At 31.7% G+C, this 19,987-nt stretch overlaps 1 protein-coding gene across 1 annotated transcript in view; it reads left to right on the top strand.

Moving 5' to 3' along the window:
- Positions 1 to 1,018: 1,018 nt before the first annotated feature.
- Positions 1,019 to 19,987, top strand: part of LOC129222086 (acyl-CoA-binding domain-containing protein 5-like) — a 61,674-nt gene continuing 42,705 nt past the window's right edge. The window contains exon 1 of the mRNA XM_054856517.1: positions 1,019 to 1,257. Within this exon, the coding sequence (XP_054712492.1) occupies positions 1,167 to 1,257 (91 nt within the window). The 5' untranslated portion in view covers positions 1,019 to 1,166. The remainder of the gene's footprint in view (positions 1,258 to 19,987) is intronic.

The raw sequence follows: 19,987 nt of genomic DNA, 5'->3' as shown, positions 1-19,987 counted from the left end.
ATGAGTAATCAGACCAGTTTAGTTCAAAAAAATTCCCCTCCCTTGCCCTATATGTTTTTGATATAACCTAGTTTGCTCTGTTTCAGTTAATCTGTTTCCATAATTTGCCCACAGTGTGTTTGCAGTAATGAGTACAATCCTTGTTGAACTTTCATCATACATTTTTTATATACACTATTTTTTAACAGATGTGTTTTAAAATTGTTAGAGACAATAACTTGTCTATAACAATTAATTTTAGGTCCCAACAGTATAGTTATAGACAAGCTTTACTGTGTGTAGTGTACACGAGTATGAAAATGCATATAACAAATATTTCATAAAAGAAAAAAACAACAACATCCTGTTTAAAATTGATTTGATAATTATTAAAATGATACCCTACACAAAATTAACTACTTAATGATGATTTCACTGATTTGGATTATATTTGGCAAATTAAATCTAATAGAAAACAGAAAAGCTCTTTAAATAGTAAATGTTTTGTGCATAGTAAGGAAAAAAATTTACACACCGTATATTTTCAAATATTTATGAAATATCAAGTTTGTATGAAAAGATATCTATTAAACTTCATTTTAATTCGTAAAAAATCATTTTTACCAGGAAAAACTTTTTTTTCCTTGGTTTTAAAATTTTTTGAAATTTTGCATCTCTATACCTTTTTAATAACAAGGAACAATTCAGACGCAAATTGGATCCGCTTTGCGAGCTTTTCAAAAAAAATGACATATCGCAAAAGTAGCTACTCCACAAAATTACATATTCAAAATTACATATTCATACAATTCAAATCCGTCACTCGAACAAACCCGGCAAGTAAAATGCGTGAAATGTAAACAAAGTTTGCAGTTACGTCCGTCAAATTACCAGTTAAGAGACTAATGATGAGTCTTAACTGTTAAGGGCTCTCCTCTTCAAAGAAATTGACAGAGGGCATCACACTTTTCGCGATTGAAATGTTCGGTGGCAACAATTTTGGTGCAAACCTTGACATCACAACCATAACACAATTTAGATAGCAACAGCTAGAGGCAGTGTTGCAAAAATCGTCAGGGAATCTAAGCTAGAAATATAGCAATTCTTGCATTGTAGACACTACTTTAGTTTCACAAGCTTATGATAGTTTTTTGCAGTATGTAAGGAGCCTTAAAAAACGGCATCATATGTTAAATAATTTGACAGCAATGGAAGTTGCAACTACAGAAGAAAAATTCCATGCCGCAGTTGAGCTTATTAAGAATTTACCTAGATCAGGTATCGTATTCCATTGTTTCAACGTTATTTTTGAGATCTTAAGGAGAACTAATATTTCAAGCTCTCCTAATTTATCATTATTATGTTTGACTATGATGGTTTTTGCTTATCTGATGAGGATCGTGCAAAAGCTGATGTACAGTATATTATTGTGTTAGAAAACTCAATTCAATAATTTTTTGGCTTATATGTATGTATTTTTCTGCTAAGAGCACTTTTCAATTTTTTAATGTGTTGAAAATCATTTGACAAGGATGAAAAGAAAGAAAAATTGCAAACCTTGATGCATTTGAATTATTGATTGTGGCGATATCCAAAAGAACATCATCTAAATTCATTGTGTTTCTCTTATTTTGCAGTGGTACCCACTTAGATCCGGTCGTTATATGCCATTGATTTTTTTTTTTGGGGGGGGGGGGGGGTCTGTTCCGACTTGCGGGAGGAATGCATTCCACTACTCCTCTCGCAAAGTTGAAATTTAGCGTAGTAGAAAAACGTATGAATTCGGATTTTTAGAAACACACTAAAAAATTTTAGGCATTTGTAAACACCTCTCACACTATTTTGAACCATTTCTTAACTATATTTTACCGTTTCTTGCATAAAAAAGCTGTATTATTCAACATAAAACTCTGTTACGATGTACAAAATTAATATTCAATGGCAGAGAGACATGTAAATAAAACAATAATATAGTTACAGTGTATTAATAATTTAATAATGCACGCTTTGGTGCCATTATATCTCATGAACATTAAAACGAAGAATGAAAGAAATTAATGAAAAATGCGGAATAGTTGCATTGAAACAAAGCAATGTTTAGAGTAGTACGGTGTGGAAACTTCCGTTTTCAGTGATACTAAAAGGATGAAGAACCATCAAGAAATCAATATGTAGTGACCAATGACGTAGTCGATGCTTGGAATTAAAGTAAAATTTTCAGTTGATTATTTTAGCATAAGTTTATTAATTTGTTAACTGGGTTGCCCACCTAGGGGGGTGTTTTAGGGGTATTTTCTTTTGGGGGGCTTTCTATTTGAGGGGGGTATTTATCGTTTTTAGGGGGTGGGCCCTTGCTCTTAGGGGGGGGCACCCCTGTATTTAAGATGCTAATTTGCATCTTTAGAGAAAATGTACCTTTATTTCTGGAATTAAAGTAAAATTTTAAGCTGATTATTTAAGTTTATTTATTTATTTTTTGAGTCAAACTGGCCCTGTTTTAATATTTTCTTTTTTAACTTGTATGTTAGAAAAATTTTACACGTGTATTATCTGTAATAAAAATGATTTCAATGCAAAGTTTTATTTTTTGTTATTTCTAAATTGGAAACAAGAAAATGTATTACTTTATGATGAAGTTTAAAAATATTTCTACACGTCATGCAAATCTAATAACAAATACGACTCATTATATGACCTTTAAGATTTCAACTATGAATCATTAAAAGTTTAAACCATGTGTACATTACATACAGAATTAATTTTTGCCGAAAGTTTGTCTCTTTCGAAAAAATTTGTCGAAATAAAACAATATTTTAATGTTTCATTTTATATGTAGCATAATTCCTAAATTAAAATATAGAGGCTCTAAAAAAGTACATTTGAATGTACTTAACATGTTTTTAAAGAAATGATATGTGGAACAAGTTTTGATTTATTGTTTTGAAACGGCGTTGTAGAAAAATATGCAAACATGCAATGCAATCGAAATGCCAGATATCCGAATCCGGCAGGTAAGGGGGCATCGGATATCCGGTATCCGGAAAAATCACTACCCGGTGCATCCCTAGATTGAAGCATATTTCACAGTTTGAAAATGATATTATGAAGAATTAAATTATTTAAAAATTATTTTTATTCTGGTGTCGAACGTAAATTTTCGGCATCGAGCGTAAATTGTTCATTTTGGACATAAACTATTGCTCTTGAATGTAAATACATAACAATGGTTAAAGTTATAAAGTACCTGGATGACTGAGCATCGCTCGACTTGGAAAAGATTTTTTTTTTCTTTCTTAAAATCGTGTTTGCCTAAGGTTCAAAATACTTTTTTAAATATGCTTGAAAAGCAAAACGTTCACGAAATATTTCTGTTCTCGCCAATCGTTGCATCTGCTTGCGAAAAACGAGAGATGTAAGATATACGTATAAACACTTCATCAGAATTATAATCTTTTCAGCCATTAGAAGCCTACTACTGAATATAGGACTCCTCTCTCCCACAGACATCCACTTAGGGAAACTCTGAGCTGGTTGCATATAGACATTTAACGTACGGTTTCTCCAAAAAAAGTAGTTTCTTAGACCAAAGATGATGACAGTAAATGTGAAAAAAAAAGGTAGGATTGAAAATGCATCACGACCTACTTATAACACTAAAGTACCAAATAAACAAGATTCTGAATGCAATCAAATCAACATTTTGTTTTAAACTATCTGTTGCATTTTTGTTTCCACCATAAAATTTTCCTGTCATTAATTATAAGAATTTAAACTTGAAGTCAATTTTACTATGGTGAATTTGATTCTTAAACCTCATACTTCCTTCCATAGTATGTTGCGATTCACGATTTTGTCCCAATTTTAAATATATATAAAACTATTTAAAGTGTAAAAAATAAAATAATATACTCAAACAATAGTTTCGCTAAAGAAATGCCTATCATAAACCTTAAGCAAGTTTGATATTTTCAAACGACTGATTTTCATTGCTGTGGTTGCAAATCGTCTGCCTTATGTGTCAATTCATCATTTTTTTCAACGCTTAACTTAAGCAGACTTCATTTTTAAAAATGAGTTTTTTGTAAGAAATCGCGTTTTTACGGAAAAAACACTGATGTAGATTGAACTTAGAATACAAAACTATAATTAAATCCAAAATTTCATTCAAATCGTGAGAGCCATTGCTGAGATACGAAATATAAATATATATACATACATACCCACAAGAATTGCTCGTTTAAAGATATAAGATATATATAAATTACAGGTTAAATATACTGAAGCAAAATTTACCAGGTAATTCAGAAGTAGGGTTGATTGGGGTAAGTGAGTCACCCCCCTAAAATTGAAATATGCATATGATTTTTATAGTTTTTTACATTGATCATGTCGTGGTTCATCACAGTGATTGGTTTTGCATATATTTGGGTTTCGTGGAATTTTTTTTTCTAGGTCAGAGAACTTAGTCAAAAAAAAAAAGAAAAAAATTCTGAAAAACATTTTTTGGCCTCATTTTTCAGTGTTTCCTGGTTAGCATTTATTATTATTTTATGATCATTAAACCTTCATGCACAGTTTAACTTAAAGTGCATATTACAACCAGAATTTTTGAATAAAATATTATCAATAACTATTTTAGAAGAGGGCTCTCATTTACCCCGTAATATTTGGCTAAAAGTGCCCCCCCCCACCACCAGTGAGGATTTTTAAAGCAAAAGAAACTCTGATGAAACATTTGTATTAGTGAAATGCAAGATAACTATGATGCTTTAGTAGGAATTGATAGTTCAGCTATAAAAACTGCTAAAGCTGGTGATTAGTTATTTGTGAAACTTATGTGAAAAAAAACCATTAAGATTTATGTAGGTCTAATATTGATAATGGTTCTTCCTTAGCCAATTTTACATAGACGCAGTGATTATGAGTTTCCAATTTCTTTTTCAACTTATAGTTTTGGCTAATTTGCCAAAATTGATTTTAATCAACTGTATTATGTTCATTCAACGCACCTTTATCTGTAAAATTAAAATCTATACCTTTCAAATAATTTCACAAATGAAATAACTTTGGTTTTCGTTTTAAAATTTTCCTTGAAACAGATTTAAAAGGCAGTAAATTATGTCATAAATGGAGGCATTTGCAAAAATGTATTTCACACCAAAAAATTTTCATACTTAATCAATTACAGGGGTGATTGTGTTCCGGTATTTTACCGGCGGATTTCCGGTATTTTCATCTTGAATTCCGGTACCTTCATCTTCAAAAATACCGAAACTTCTATATTTTCAGAAAAACCCACTTTAGTAAAATTTAGGGCGATGTTTAATGAAACGAAAAAATCCAAATTGAAGACATTTGGTATAAATATAAAGCGTAAGCTACTGTCATGTTTTGTGAACTGGGGGAAGGTAGGAAGAGAAAAGTGATAAGAGCTTCGACTCCTGTCTTTGTTCTTTATGGCAGTTGGAGGAATTGATCGTATTCAAATATTTTCTTTATTTTATATTCTGGTTTATGATCTTTATCTGCGTGTGTTCTGTTGTTATTGAACTAATTTTAACTATGCTTTATCGTTATTAATATGCTCCTCGTAAATATAAATTAGTTTGCTCAATTAAATTTTACTAGTTAACTCTTACTTTTCATTTCGCTACTTTTTTGTTTGATAAATTTATTCATTTGAACATTGCATGTTCTCTTTTAAAAAATGAGGTATCTGGATAAATCTGAAGATATTGGCTCCGTCGATGCAGGACAGAAGAACAAGTTTAATTGGCAATGGTTAAACAGAGTGGATTCCTACAATGAAAAGATGGAAATATAGTGTTAAAAAACTGATAGGACTGGATTTTGGTTTTGTGTTTCTTGCAACAAGCCCTTTACATATGCTAATGATGGTGTGAAGGCATTATTGCAATGCAACATTCTTCTACAAAATTAAAACTTCGAGTTTTAGCCCCAACAAATAACTATGTATCTAAATTATTTATATACATATTATGATGGGTACATACACGTAATGTGTATATATATATGCCAATCAAAACACTTTTTCTTCTTGGAAAAAAAAGTGCAGGTATTTTTTCATGGAGTTACAATCACCCCTGCAATTAAGACTCCCTTATCCATTTTTTAGATATGCTTCATTTAAATTTAATTAAAAGGGAGGTGATCCACTTACCCCTTACTATGGGGTAAGTGGGACATCCATTTGATTTTTTAAAAAAACATAATTCTTAAGAATAATTCAAAATTTTTGTATAATTTTTCAAAAACGAACTGTTTTTAAAAGTGGTCCTACTTACCCCAATCAACCCTATATGTATAAATGCAGTAAATTCACTAAGTTGTTTTTTATGCATGTTTCACTTTAACTTTGAAATGAAAGACCAAAAAAAAAAGAGGAAAACAGTTGAAAACATATGCTGTTTAAAGGAATGTAACAGTGTCAGACATGAAAACATTTTTACATCCGACACCTAGATTTTAATAAAAAATATTCACTTGTTAAGAAATGAAAATAGGTTGCATCAGTGAGATTGAAAATCTTACTTTGTACCCAAAAATACATGTATGTAGCTTTAAAATTATTGACTCAGCATAATTGCACATTTTGGTGTTGGATGTAAAACACTTAATCTACCCCAGAGCAGACTTAGATAAAATGAAAAGCTTTCTGTGAACACAAATCCTAAATGGAAAATTTTCTGCAAATAATTATTTTGCCTAACTCATCCTTGAATAAAATATTAAATTTATATTCAAATATGAAAGAGACAAAAAAAAAAAAGGTGCTTAAATTCATTTTTTTTTACAATAACATACAGTTTGCTTATTTTTCACCAACTGAAGAAAACTGCCAAAACCATTATTTTTTTTACACATGTGCTTTAAGAGGCTTTTGGAGAAAGGCTTTAACAGAAATAAACTCTGGGATTTTCTTAAAAATTCCCCTTAAAAAAAAAAAAAAATTAAATCAACATTACCAAGTTGAAAAAAAATTTCTGCAGAGTAAAAAATTTTCTGCGAACGCCGTTCGCGCGTTCGTCTATATTATGCAAGACTGTCCCAGAGGAATTCTATTACAAACCAAAATGAATTATATTTTGAGAAATTTTTGCAACATCACCAGCAACACATTGTATATTTAAATGGTTATTCATCTCAATTCTTAACATCAGTATGTATTTTTGGGAAAAAAGTCTTTAAGAGTCGCCAAATATGGTTTGAAAATACTCCAGATGTTGACCTTAGTTAAACCTCCTGTAACTTATGTATAACTGAAGTTGTCAAATTTTAGACAGGCCTTTCATAATATACAACTCTTTATCTTTAAAATGATACCTTATTTGTTTAGAAATTTTAATTTTGAAAATTTGATTATCTGGTTGACCTTATCATGGAATTGTCCTAAGAGTAGGCTTACCAGGTGTCGTGGTTTGACCAGGGCAGTCTCGGTTTTCAAACAAAATCCCGGTGTCCCGCTCGGTTTACTTCACATCTTAAAAAAGATAAATTTGATTTAAATGACCAAAAATGTCTAAAAATAATTAACTGTAAAAGATTATTTAGGATAGTTACTTTATTATTTGTAACATTGACTTGTAAAATTAATACCGGATTAGCTTGTTATGATTTTTTCAACTTAAGATTTAAACCAAAAAGGACTATAAAAAAAGTCCTATAAAATGAAAAGTATGTATATCAAAATGTTGTTCAATTCTTTATTCCTCGTTCAAAGTTTTTTCTAACTAAAATAAACTTTAAATTTTTTTAATCTCGTAAGCTCAGAAGTGAAATGTTACAATTTTATCTGTTTATGCTATCTTTTATTACCTCTGTTTCAGGTGCATAATTAATAACTATTTATTCATAGCATTAAGAATAAACTGCCCTATAAAACGCTCAAAAAATCAGCCAGGGGTGTGTACAGATTTGGATGCTATCGACTCTGGGGAAACGGCGGGGGGGGGGGGGGCATTCCGGTGTCTCGGTTGAACATTTCAGAAATCTTGCAAGCTTTTGTCCACTTTCTTGTAAAAAGTCTAGGACCACAGAAGATATTGAATTAAATTGTAAATCAACAGATTTTTCTTGCATTTGATAGATAAAATTATTGTCATGATGTAATAAAATTAGTAAATAATGCTAATAAATTAACAATAGTCAGTTAATCGTTAAATTAAAATAGGATGACTGTACTCTTCAGTATCTAATAAACCAAATATTACTGTTAATTACACATTGGTGCAACTAACTTTAGATTATATTTTATTTAAAAGAAATAAAGTTTAACAAATTGAAAGAGCTATTGAGTATAATTACTATATTATATATTACAATAAAAAAAATTTACTTATTAATTAAAACTCAACGAACAGTCACATTAAATGCTTGGAGAATCACCAAGATATTTTCTTGAAAATTATCGATAAACACAAAGACGAAATAGATACCAACATAAAGAATATAATATCGGGTTAAAGAATATTATTAATAATATTCAATTAGATATAAACATCTAATTACTCTTTTGAAACCCATGAGAATTTCCTTTGATGCAACCAACGTATACTCCTATTTTTCTGAGGCAATCGTAAAGATAATCTCACCAGCAGAATCGTGGGAATCACTGAAGAGGTACAGTGATTCAGAAAGTATTTAAAGTTTTGCATGTCAACTTTTTCAATGCAGACCCTCATCAGCAAGTACAATTTTTTTTTTTTTTTCAAATTCCGTCATAATACAAAGCAAACTTAGCTTGGACTAAAAACTGCTTCAAAATTAATAATTGCCTATGAAAGCTTAAATTCTAATAACAAGCAGCTTACTGATGAAGCATTTGAAAAATATCAAATATTTTTCAATCTATGTGTTTTGAATATGATATTAGAATTTCTCAATATGCATTTTACGTATTGTTCTGAAAATTCTTTTTCTATATTCTGCATCCTTCAATAAATTTTACTTAGAAACATTTTTATTGTTATATTTTTCCAGTTTTTATTTATGTCAGGTCATAGTAAAATATTGATGTACACTGCATGTTTTTTATGGATATGTTAATGTCATTCATTACATAACTAAATATTACATAAAAATTAAACATTTCATAACTTATGTACACAGCATGTTTTTACGGACATGTTATTGCCATACAAATTAGGAAAGAATATTTTTTAGTAGGGTTGCAGGGAATTGGAACAGCTTATCCGAAAAGCTGTCAGGAGCAAGAAGGTAGATACAGGCTGGTGACGGGAACTGGAAAAAAAAGTTTTCTGACTTTTCCCTGTTTTCTCTGATTATGTTCACCAAATTTCCCTGATTTACGTTACCAATAATAATGGTAACGTAAATCGGGTTAAATTTCTTTCTCTGCCCTACTTGAAAAGCATTGCATATTAAATAAAATGCAGTGTTTAAAACGGTTTAAGCTGTTAATTAAAGATATATTTTGAAAAGATGCTCCTTTTTTTTATTAATAAAAATTATATACTAAATTATTGACAAAGAAATATTGTAGGAAATCTAAAACAAATACTTTACGTCCAGGACAGTAAACATAGGAATTCTAAGAAATTATTAAAACCACTCTTAAATACACATCTAATCATGATAAAACTAAAAAGTTGAAAAGGAAGTAATCTTGAACTGAATTTTCAAGTGGTATAGTTGTTGCTGCAATAATAACAAAGAAGTGATAGTTAAAGTATTGAAGTAATGTAGTTTTACTAATGTAAATAATGCTGCCGTGTGCAGGTAAACAACAGTACCTGCAGAAATTAGTTTTCAAGGTATTTGAAGAAATGTGTGGTGGATTCAGTACTAACAATAGGAAAATATTGGAATTCGATGTTTTTCCCCCCCCTTTTCAACGGAAACCAAATAAGCGAGTACAGTTGGATCCCAACTTACATGAGGGATGCGTTCCAAGACTCCTCGCGTAAGTCAAAATTTTGCGTTGTGGAAAAGTGTTGTGTATATGACTTTTTTTACTAACATACCCAATCATTTTAGGCATTTTTAAACACCTTTTAAACTGTTTTACACAATTTTTATCAATGTATTACCGTTTCTTACATAAAGAGCTGAATTTTAACCGTATTTTTGAAAAAGCTGCATTATTCAAACACTGCACTGTAACAATAAGTTACATTTATAACTTAAATTTACATCTATGGTGACACCCCTCTTTCAGAGTCTCTGTAATCAACAATACAAGAGCAGATTCCAATTTCACATTGTTTGCAATTTGCTGAAACACTACTCTGGGAGCTTCATATTAAAACTAAGGTCTGGACTTATACGGATTGCATTCTCTAGACTTTTAATTATACGTATGAAAGATTCCCTCATACCTAACTGCCATGCTACCTTCGACCAACTTTCTAATTGTTCAAGGGTATCAAGAATCTTTTCTTAAACTGTCGCAAACTTTCGCTTTTTGTTCCATCTTTAAACTTCAGCTGAAACAGCGTGCCTAGGTGCTACACTATTTCATCACCTTTTTTATTTAGAATAAATAAGTGAAAAATGAGGAGTGGTGATTATACACATTAATAAAGCTACATTTATAATGCGGTGTAGGAACTTGCGCAGTCAGTGAAAGTGCTGAAAGGATGACACAAAGTCGATGTTTAGTAATTAATAGCAAAGCCGAAACTCAGCATCACAATTCCTTTCTAAATATTTTCATGTGGAGAGCAAAAAATTCGCTTTAGCTCTAAAATTCTTTGCTCCTGAAAATCTCGCGTTATAGCCATTTCGCATTAGTTGGATCGCATTGTAGCGGGAGTCGACTGTATGTACAATAAAAGTAAACGTACCATAGATGACAAAAATTTAAAAGAAAATGAAAAATGTTCAGTTTCTGCCCTTTACCTGCATACAGCAGAATAGACATATTTATATAAAACAAATTGAAGTCTTTCAACAACCAGTCAGATTGAGCTATTCTCTTGTCAAGAACTTAGGTTTTAATGAATGAATACAGCATTTTAACTATTAAAAAATAATAAAAATATCTACTTATGTACACAACTCAATTTTAAATGATTTCATTAGTTGTCAAAAAAAAATCTTAGATTATTTTGGTAACAAACGTTGAAATGCAAAAACAATTATTAATTTCAAAATGTATATGTATATGGTTTTGAAATAAAAGAGTTTTAAAGGCTGAAGAAAAAAAAAAAAACCCTTCGTGTAATCTGAAGTGACAGCAAATAATACCATGGCAAAAAAAGATATTTGATTTTAAGTCAAAATTCAATTTTAGCAATTAAATTAAAAGTGCCAAGTGATAACTTTTAAGACTTTTTCAGCATTAATTTAAAAAGCAAAGATTCTTTCTTGAAATCCTGATAAACAGCATGCTGAGATGAGTAAAAGAAAAATGACGGCTTCCTCTTTGCCTGTAGGGTTGTTTATTTTACGTGGCATGAAATGAGTGAAGGAAAATTCAAGCTAGGTAAAATAAACAACTTTACAGACACAGAAGCAATCTTAGGAAGCTCATCCTAAGATTGAATACTTTGACCTTGGGCAGGGCCCGCTGTAGTAGCTCTGCCGCCCTAGGCGATATTGACAATGCTCCCCCCCCCATTGAATAATAACAATAATAATAATGTAAAATAATAATATATTAATAAAACGAAAATAATAGCAAAGTGCTTAAAATCAGGGTTCGCCGATATATATCAGTCGATATATATCGCAATATATATCCGATATTAATTTTGAAAATATGATATTTTCGATATTTATTTTTTCAACTACGATATTTTCAATGAAAATTATGTTCATCATAGTAATATTGTTCGTTTATTAATAAAAATAACCAAAAAGTTATAGGGATTTTAGGTAAGGTAAGGTAAACATGCTTTTTTTAAAAAGAAAAAATTCACACCCCGATGTAAAACATAAAAGTTTCTGTCCTGGTGAGTTCGTTAAATCGGGGTCCAACTGTAACTCAAATATTGCTTCTTCTCGATGTTTTCATCTGGTCCCAACTCTTGAGACTGTTGTGTAAACTTCTTGTAACTCAAACGTTTTAGCTGGTCCCTTGGGACTTCGAGCTATTGAGAGTTGATCGTAATATCAGTCCAATAAAATCTCATGTTTTCTTAAAATTCTCATAGTGAAAAGAAATTGTTTTAAAAAAATTTCATCACAAGATGGCATTATTTTTGTAACTTTTTAAACCGACCCCGGACAGAAAAGTTGCCAATAAATACGTTCTTCAAACAAAAACTAAGATGATTAAAAATATCTAGTACTAGCTGTACCCGACGCGCGTTGCTACGCCAACAAAAAAAATACATCACTATACTGATTTTCATGACAATCGGTTGAACGGGGCAGAAGTTGCTACTCTGCAGTGCCACCTGGTGGCGAGTGGCTTCAATGAGCATATTATGCACCTTCTCCGTGGAAAAATACATATATATAGCAATTTTCATAATAATCGGTCCAGGTCATAGACTAATAATAAGAGTAGACCGAGCTTTCCCAGATTTGCTGATGAAAAAAATTGGTTCATGGATACATCATGTGACTGGTGGAAGGCTTGGCGAAAACTTTGGCAGCATGGTTGCTAGATGGCAACATTATCTATAGTTTGGCACTCGACATGTATTTTATGACGTAATGTGTTTTCATTATAATTTTTTTCTAGGTGCAGAGATTGAACTGTTTTTCTTTTAGTTATGCATTATTTAATTGTTTGTTTATTTTTAATGTCGTAAACGTTTTTCGGTAACGCAAAAATGTACTAATCAGTATCTTAAGTTGAAATTGTAGGTAAAAATCATACCGTTTGCCGAGTCTTTTTGGGCGCTTGCATCTTGAATTGCTTAGAGAGTTATTGAAATTGACTAAAGAAAATGCAGAGTTCTATCTATACGAAAAACTCACTATATTAACAAAATATTTACAACTTTGAACAAGAAATCTACAAATCGGACACCATAAAAGCTCATTCTTCCGTGTTCCATCAATTCTATTTATTTTATTTCTAGCGGTCGTTGATCGTCTGCTACGATCAACGCCCGCTGTTGCTAGGATATCCACCAATCACATGGTTTGGTTTATGAGCAGTAAAAGGGTTGTCATAGCTCGGTCTACTCTTATCATTAGTCTATGGTCCAGGTATCAAGTGAAGCCGTGACGATACTCAAATTTTGTACTCACGCAGTTTGCAAGATCAATCAATCGCTAAAAATATCAAATAGAAAAAGTTTTAAATCCCCCCCGTTGCATGAAAAGCCATAACACAATAAAGAAAGAATTTATTTCTTCAAACTCAAGAAAAATGGCAACACCTATCTTCTTATCAATTCGCAACTCCAACAAACTATAGGGGGCGCTGCAGTCACTGTCTAATGGCGGATGAAAAAACTAAAACAAACGCACGCTGTAACGTATAAATTGCTTCTAAACTTAGGAAATGACAGAAATTTTCTTTCACATGTATGATTTTTTGTTCTTTATTCATTTGAAAAGATTTTTCAAAGTCTCTTGATTATTCTGACTCATGTAGAAAGAGTTTCGAAATCAAAAAGTATTACCAAAGTAAAAAATTAATGCAGAACACACAGTAAGTTGTTCTGAAGCCGCCATTTTCACGATGTTGAATTCGGAATTCATAAATTTTTGGTTTGCTTCGAACAGCATTTTCATTTTGTACCGTTTTTTCTAAACATTAGTACATATTATGTCCAGTTTCGTGACATTTCCGTCATTTGTTGACATTTTTGTGACATTTCCGGCATTTGTTGACATTTTTGTCACATAGTGCACATACGTGACAGACTGTCAAGAGTAACATTTAACACTAGATAATTTATTTCTATGACTATATGATTGGATATCAAAAGAAATTATCATGCATTTAATTCATTCGTCATGGAAATGATTTAACTGATATGCGAAATCTTCTCAAGATACATTATTTTTTCACACAATTTTAAAACCATAACCCTATAAACAGATTTTTGGCGAAACTCTTACACCGATAATGACAGCTTTTGCAGAGCAATAAAGTCAAGTTGGCGCGATATTTTAGCGATAAAAATTCCAAACTTTTATTTTTTATTGTTCAAATTCTTAACGTTCTTTCTGGATTTTTCAATCCAGCGATAAATATTTTCAAGAAAATTTATTTGCATACTGTCCATTTCAGTTGGATGCTGTAGTAACAAAGGTTATTTAAATGGGATTAAAGGTTATTAATGTGGAATTAGGTTAAGGAAAAGAGTATTTTTTCAGCATGGCCCTAGTGTCCAGTCAATTTTGTTAAGTCCGCTTTTTTTCATCGAATTGAAAAACTGATACTTATTCAAATTCACTCAGAACAAGATAAATAAAATGTGTACTTACAGTTTATATCAGATATTTTTGATGTTACGCTGTTGCGAATGACGATTCCAAATGATGAATTACGCAACTAAAAAAAATACACATAACAAATTGTTTGTTTTGCCCAAAATGAACCCGTGGAACGCAATGTTTTAGTTTTTCCGGCAGTTTTGTAAATATCCGCAAGGTAGCGTATTCGAGCTCTGGAGTTGCGAATGAGATCTTTCACGCGAATTAATTTCTGCAGCCGATAATTTTATTCGTATTTATCCAATGGATTGTGACTTAAATTGGAATAAAAAAGGAACTATCGATCGGATGTTTTTCGAACTGGTCTATAAACATTCCCAGTACCAAAAATAACAAACGGTGAAAGTTTCAGCCAAATCTGCCGGGTAGTTTTTGAGTTCATGGATGACATACAGACAAACATTCATTTTTATATATATAGATATAGTAACAAAAAGAATTTTTTTTTTTTTTACATGCAAAATTTTGAATGTAAGACAAGTTGCATTATAAATATACACGTAACCGTTATGACCTGTTATATTTAGATTTCAGATAAATGTATGTACAGGAGTACAGGTAAAAGCCCAAAAAAAATAAATATTTCTTTGCATTATTTCAGTAAAGAACAATTTATGAATAAATCACTGTTCTGATCAGTAAAATAAAATTCTTAAAAAAAGGAAAAGAGAGAGAAAGATCTATACAGATTCAAACAGAAAATCTTTCAGTAAATTAAACAGAGAAATCTGATTTAATATTGAAAGTATTCATATTTTGTTGTGACTGAATCCTGGAATGAAGCCATGTCAATGTTCGTCTCCACAGACTTTACTTGCTGATTCTGTTACAGTTTTAACATCTCGCTCTGATGCTTGAGTATGATATGAAAAGTTAGGAATGGAATGTTGAGCTTGCATTCCTGCTCCGATATTGCATTTAAAATTTCAGAATCTGCAATGTTTTTCGTAATAGGTGGCTCATAGTTTTCAATTTCTTGCCAGTTAACAAAGTTTTTGTTGCCATTTGCATCAAAGTTAAGGGCCGGGGTTATTAATTTTCTCACAGACTAGAAGGATTTTGTTAGTTCTCTTGCTACCATTATTCTTTTTGGAGCAAGTTGCCGTACGTCATATCTTTCGTCTCCAATCATTGTGTGTCAAGAAATATTTTCTTGACGTGCCAAGAAGCTGTTTCTTTGTATGACAGGATCGATAATACTTTCAAATTTTCTTATAAGTATCTCGTAAGGCTGGACGATGCTTAGATGTATCGCCAAAAACCGGTGTGCATCATATGTCGTTAAACTGGTTTAGAATTTTTCTCTAAACCGATGCATCGATACTTCTCCAATATACTGACACCAGTGCAGGGTTGCTACCATTTTAATCTCTAATTTTTTCACACTCATGTTAAATGGCAGTGTGTCAATCCAATCCGGTTTAAAAATGAAGGTGCGAAGAGTTAGACCTTCATTTTTCGCGAAACATGTAAGAATTGCACAGGTGTTCTTAGTTACAGAGGAAGGATATGTTAATAAATAGTAAGTTTATCATATTGTTACACATTCTGTAAATAGTAATTATGTTTATGATTAATTTATTGTAATCTGGCTAAATTTGGCGTTTATTCCATTATCTTTCATCTAAAATTGTCTTAGTAACGTTACCTGTAAATAGTTTCTTGTAATGAATACACAACCCCCTTACATTCGAATGAAGTATAGGGTCCCTCTGTTTCTGAACGATAAGATTTGTGAATGGAATAAAAAGAAAATATGAGAAACTGGTAAAACGAACTAAGATTTTCTGGATATTTCTTTGCTGAGTATAAAGCTGTGTGGCATTTGAATGAGAGTTAGTTTTTTGCTTGTGAATCTTATCAGCTGTGCGCTGGAGAGCATGTTCTGTTGTGAAGCTCTGTTTTGTGAAGCCTTTGAGCATGTTTTTTTTTGCGTATGGGGTATTTGGATGTAAATACGTGTGCCGTCGTTGAGTTTACGGTGTTAATTGATATTTGCTTAATTGCTGATGATTGATTTAGCAGTTGTAACTACGTTTCCTGTACATAGCTGTAAATAAATCTCATGTGCTTTTCTCAAGAACTGTGTCGTCATTCAAAGAAAGTTTGAAGTTGCATCGAACGCGTAAGAATATAGTCACTTGCCAGAAAAAAAGAAGAGCAAAAGTTTAAGAGCAAAATAGCAACAAAAAATGCAACATGTATTTTGGTGTTCCAAGAAGTGGAGTTCCTAACACAGATGTCACAAGGGTCGGTAACTCGTATTGTCACCGCCCCCCCCCCACACTCCACCCCGAAAAAAAACTTTGTAAATGTTTTATTTTATGTGAATATGAAATTCATATAAATTTTAGAAACAACTCGGTTCTATTTTTGTGGCGTAACAAAAGTTAGGAAGACAAACATAAACTGCGAATCCAATTTATGAAATATTTGTCCTCCTAGATGATATAAGTAACCTCCCCTCCCCCTGAAATATTGGGCACTTTATTTTTGTCAAACTTGTTGGATTAAACATAATTTAAGAGAAATTCGTGGACATTTTCAAAATTAAAGTATTAAACTTTTTTATGAACTATGAAATCCTCTTTGAGTGTCACCCGGTGTGCCCCCCCCCTCTCGCGCTACTGATTGCAGGGAACCTATTTTTAATGCAGGAATATGTGAGCTTTTGAATGGAATGCATGGCTTTGCATCCGTTTACTTACATCTTTTTGCATTGAAAAAACAGGCTCATTGTAATCTCAAAACTTGTCTTCCATATCTTTCGCTAACTTGCGCTTTTAGCACTCTGGTGTTGAAATCTGTTAATTCGCATTTGACATGATAAATAATTTTTATACCTTGTATACCTATATTTTGTAAAGCTTAAACAAGCTAGTTTAAAAAATAAAACCTTACGTCGTGATGCATCGCTACATCGCGATGTAGAAATTCCTACATCTCCCAGGCCTAGTAACTCGATCGACTAATAGTATTCCAAAGCTTACTTGTAGCTAGAAACTCATATAACACCTCAGTTTACGTCAAAATGACCATGTGCTGTTTACAAAAATTTGATAGTCTTAAACTAGAATTAGAGTTTTATTGCTAAATAATTTTTGAGATAATGAACCAAATGTTCGATATTCTGACATTCTTGCACTTTAAACATCAACGCCTGGCATCAAATGGTGTAAAGGGACATTACTCTGACAATTTTTAAAAGCATAAATACAATGACTTTCAACAGTTAGAAATCCATAGGATTCAACTTTGAACTGCACCCTAGAGCAGGGGTCGGAAACCTGAAGCTTGCGAACTGCATAAAGAGTAAACTAAAAAATTAAACATCATTTCATCATTTTAAAAAATGAAATCCCATGCTAGTGCCTTTGATTTAGTTCAGAAAGGGAACTTTCCTATTGCAGAGGATCGTAGTATTTGGATTAATTTAATAAAGGATAAAAAATCATACAGGGGTGCTTAGGAAAGAGGAGTAACATACAGAATTAAACAAACATTACTGACTGTAATTTGCTCACTTATATGCTTCTTCTAAATTGTTTGTGATTGAAATTATCATGTCATGTGCTTCAAGAAGAAAGTGCCAGAATTTTTCTTGCCTAAATTTTGTACCTAATGTCACAGCTTTGCAAAACAAATTGGCCCCATTTTTCAAAACTTGTTTTTCCAGTCAAATTTTTACCACAACCCCAGTTACTACATGGTGGATCAGTTATACAATAGATATACAATAGATGAAAGTTTCACGAACATTGCTTGCCCTTGATGCATTGCCTGCTAGCTCTTCTGTTTTAAGAACATTCTAAACTTTCTCATTTGTGCGTAGTAAATTGAGAACCTGTTTAGATTTTTGAAACCAAGAGGCAATTTCAGGGTCCAAACAATTTAACTTTTGATTTTGAACTGTGATAATTTTGTAATAAAATTACAGTACTTTGGTTAACAATTAATTATTTTTTCCATGCATTTTCTGTTGTATATCAAGAATTATTATTATTATTATTATTTTCGAGTTTTTGCCAGTTTCTTCCGCAAAGTGGCAGAAAGTGGTTTTTGCCATGCCGGTTTTAACCGGTTTCTACCAGTGGTTTTAACCACCTCGGCAGAAACTTGCCAACCCTGATAAGTGATGGATTGTAATTTATACTCTAGCCTTAAAAGTACAGACAGGAATAGGAACATGAATATTAATTAATACAGACTGTATATTTAATCTTTGTTTCTGAGGGTTTTGTTCCATCTAAGCTTTTTGTTTGGATGTTTTATTCCAACCAATGTTTGATGGTTTATTCCCTTTGTTATGTATTTTTCAATTGAGTAATAAAGATGGTTTATTAATATCACTTTGCTGTGGCTCAACATATATCATTTTAATGAAAATGAAATTGGTAAATAGCGAATCACGTGATAAATTGCTTTCCGTGGCAGGTATGAATAGTTTTAACTGTATGAAGAAAGTTTTCTACCTGTGGTCGATTTCAAAAAATAAGATTTTTTTTTTCATTCGTGATGAAAAGATTTTAGGGCTTGGTTTGCAAATTTCGGACCGCTTATGCGGCGCATGAAAATTTTATCAGACTGTGATGTAATTTTACATTATGTTATTTCACCCCATTGCGTACTTTTATTCAACTTAGCCGATTCGAAAAGTTATTAAAAATTTATGTATTCGTCAAGAAGAAAAAATGCATTTTTGTGACCGCCAAACTCGAACTTTGACCGCTTTGTGGTGCATGAATATTTTGTTTGACCAACTTGAAATTTTAGATGTAAGGTAGGTGCGGGTAATAAGGCCTACCTAAAGGAGATTTGCAATAAAATAAAGACTATGTATCCGAATCAACAAATTGTAATATTAATTAAACATACAGATCAATTACTATAAGAAATTAACAAAAAATCACCAGTTTTGCCGAAAACAAGCATGAAATGAAACATTTTTTTAAAACTTTCTCATTAGGCCTTATTATACTATGGTAGGATAATAAGACCTAATAACTTTAACACTCTTAAGGAATCAAAAAAGGCTTTTAACATTGATTATTGAGATCAATTGTAATGAATATGTATTAATCATGCTTAAACTCTTCAAAATGAAAAAAAAAAAAAATTCTTTGTTCAACAACCGTCAGGGCACTAAAAATTATCTTTGTCATAAGACTGTCACACCGACGCATTCCTTATGATACCACTTGCCGCATCTTAGATATAGTCTCACGTCATTCATTTTATCTTCTCACAAGCGATCTTTGATGACTGGGTTTCTCCGATAATTAATGGCTTTTCTTCTAACAATTGGTGTTTTTCTTTTCATAATTTTCTCTGTTGTAGGCATAAACTTTTGAAACTTGAAATGGTGTACTTTTTAACGGAGCAAGCTGCACATGGTCTTTTTCGTCGTCCGAACTAGAACCGTAAACCATGTGGTAAAACGTTTCAGAAGGCCTGCTTGGGGTACTACAATAGCACTGAACCAATTAGTAAATAGTCGTCCATTATATATTGAGAAAGATTTGAAATAAGATGTAAAACTGAAAAACATTGTTGCAAAAACAAAGGAGTATAATAAGGCCTACAATCAAATTTGGTAGGCCTTATTAGCCGCTGACATCGTGTA

The sequence above is a fragment of the Uloborus diversus genome, chromosome 5 (assembly GCF_026930045.1).
Source record: "Uloborus diversus isolate 005 chromosome 5, Udiv.v.3.1, whole genome shotgun sequence".
Classification (NCBI taxonomy): domain Eukaryota; kingdom Metazoa; phylum Arthropoda; class Arachnida; order Araneae; family Uloboridae; genus Uloborus; species Uloborus diversus.
The sequence above is the reverse complement of the archived record's forward strand: the minus strand, read 5'-3'. Positions and strand labels throughout refer to the sequence as shown.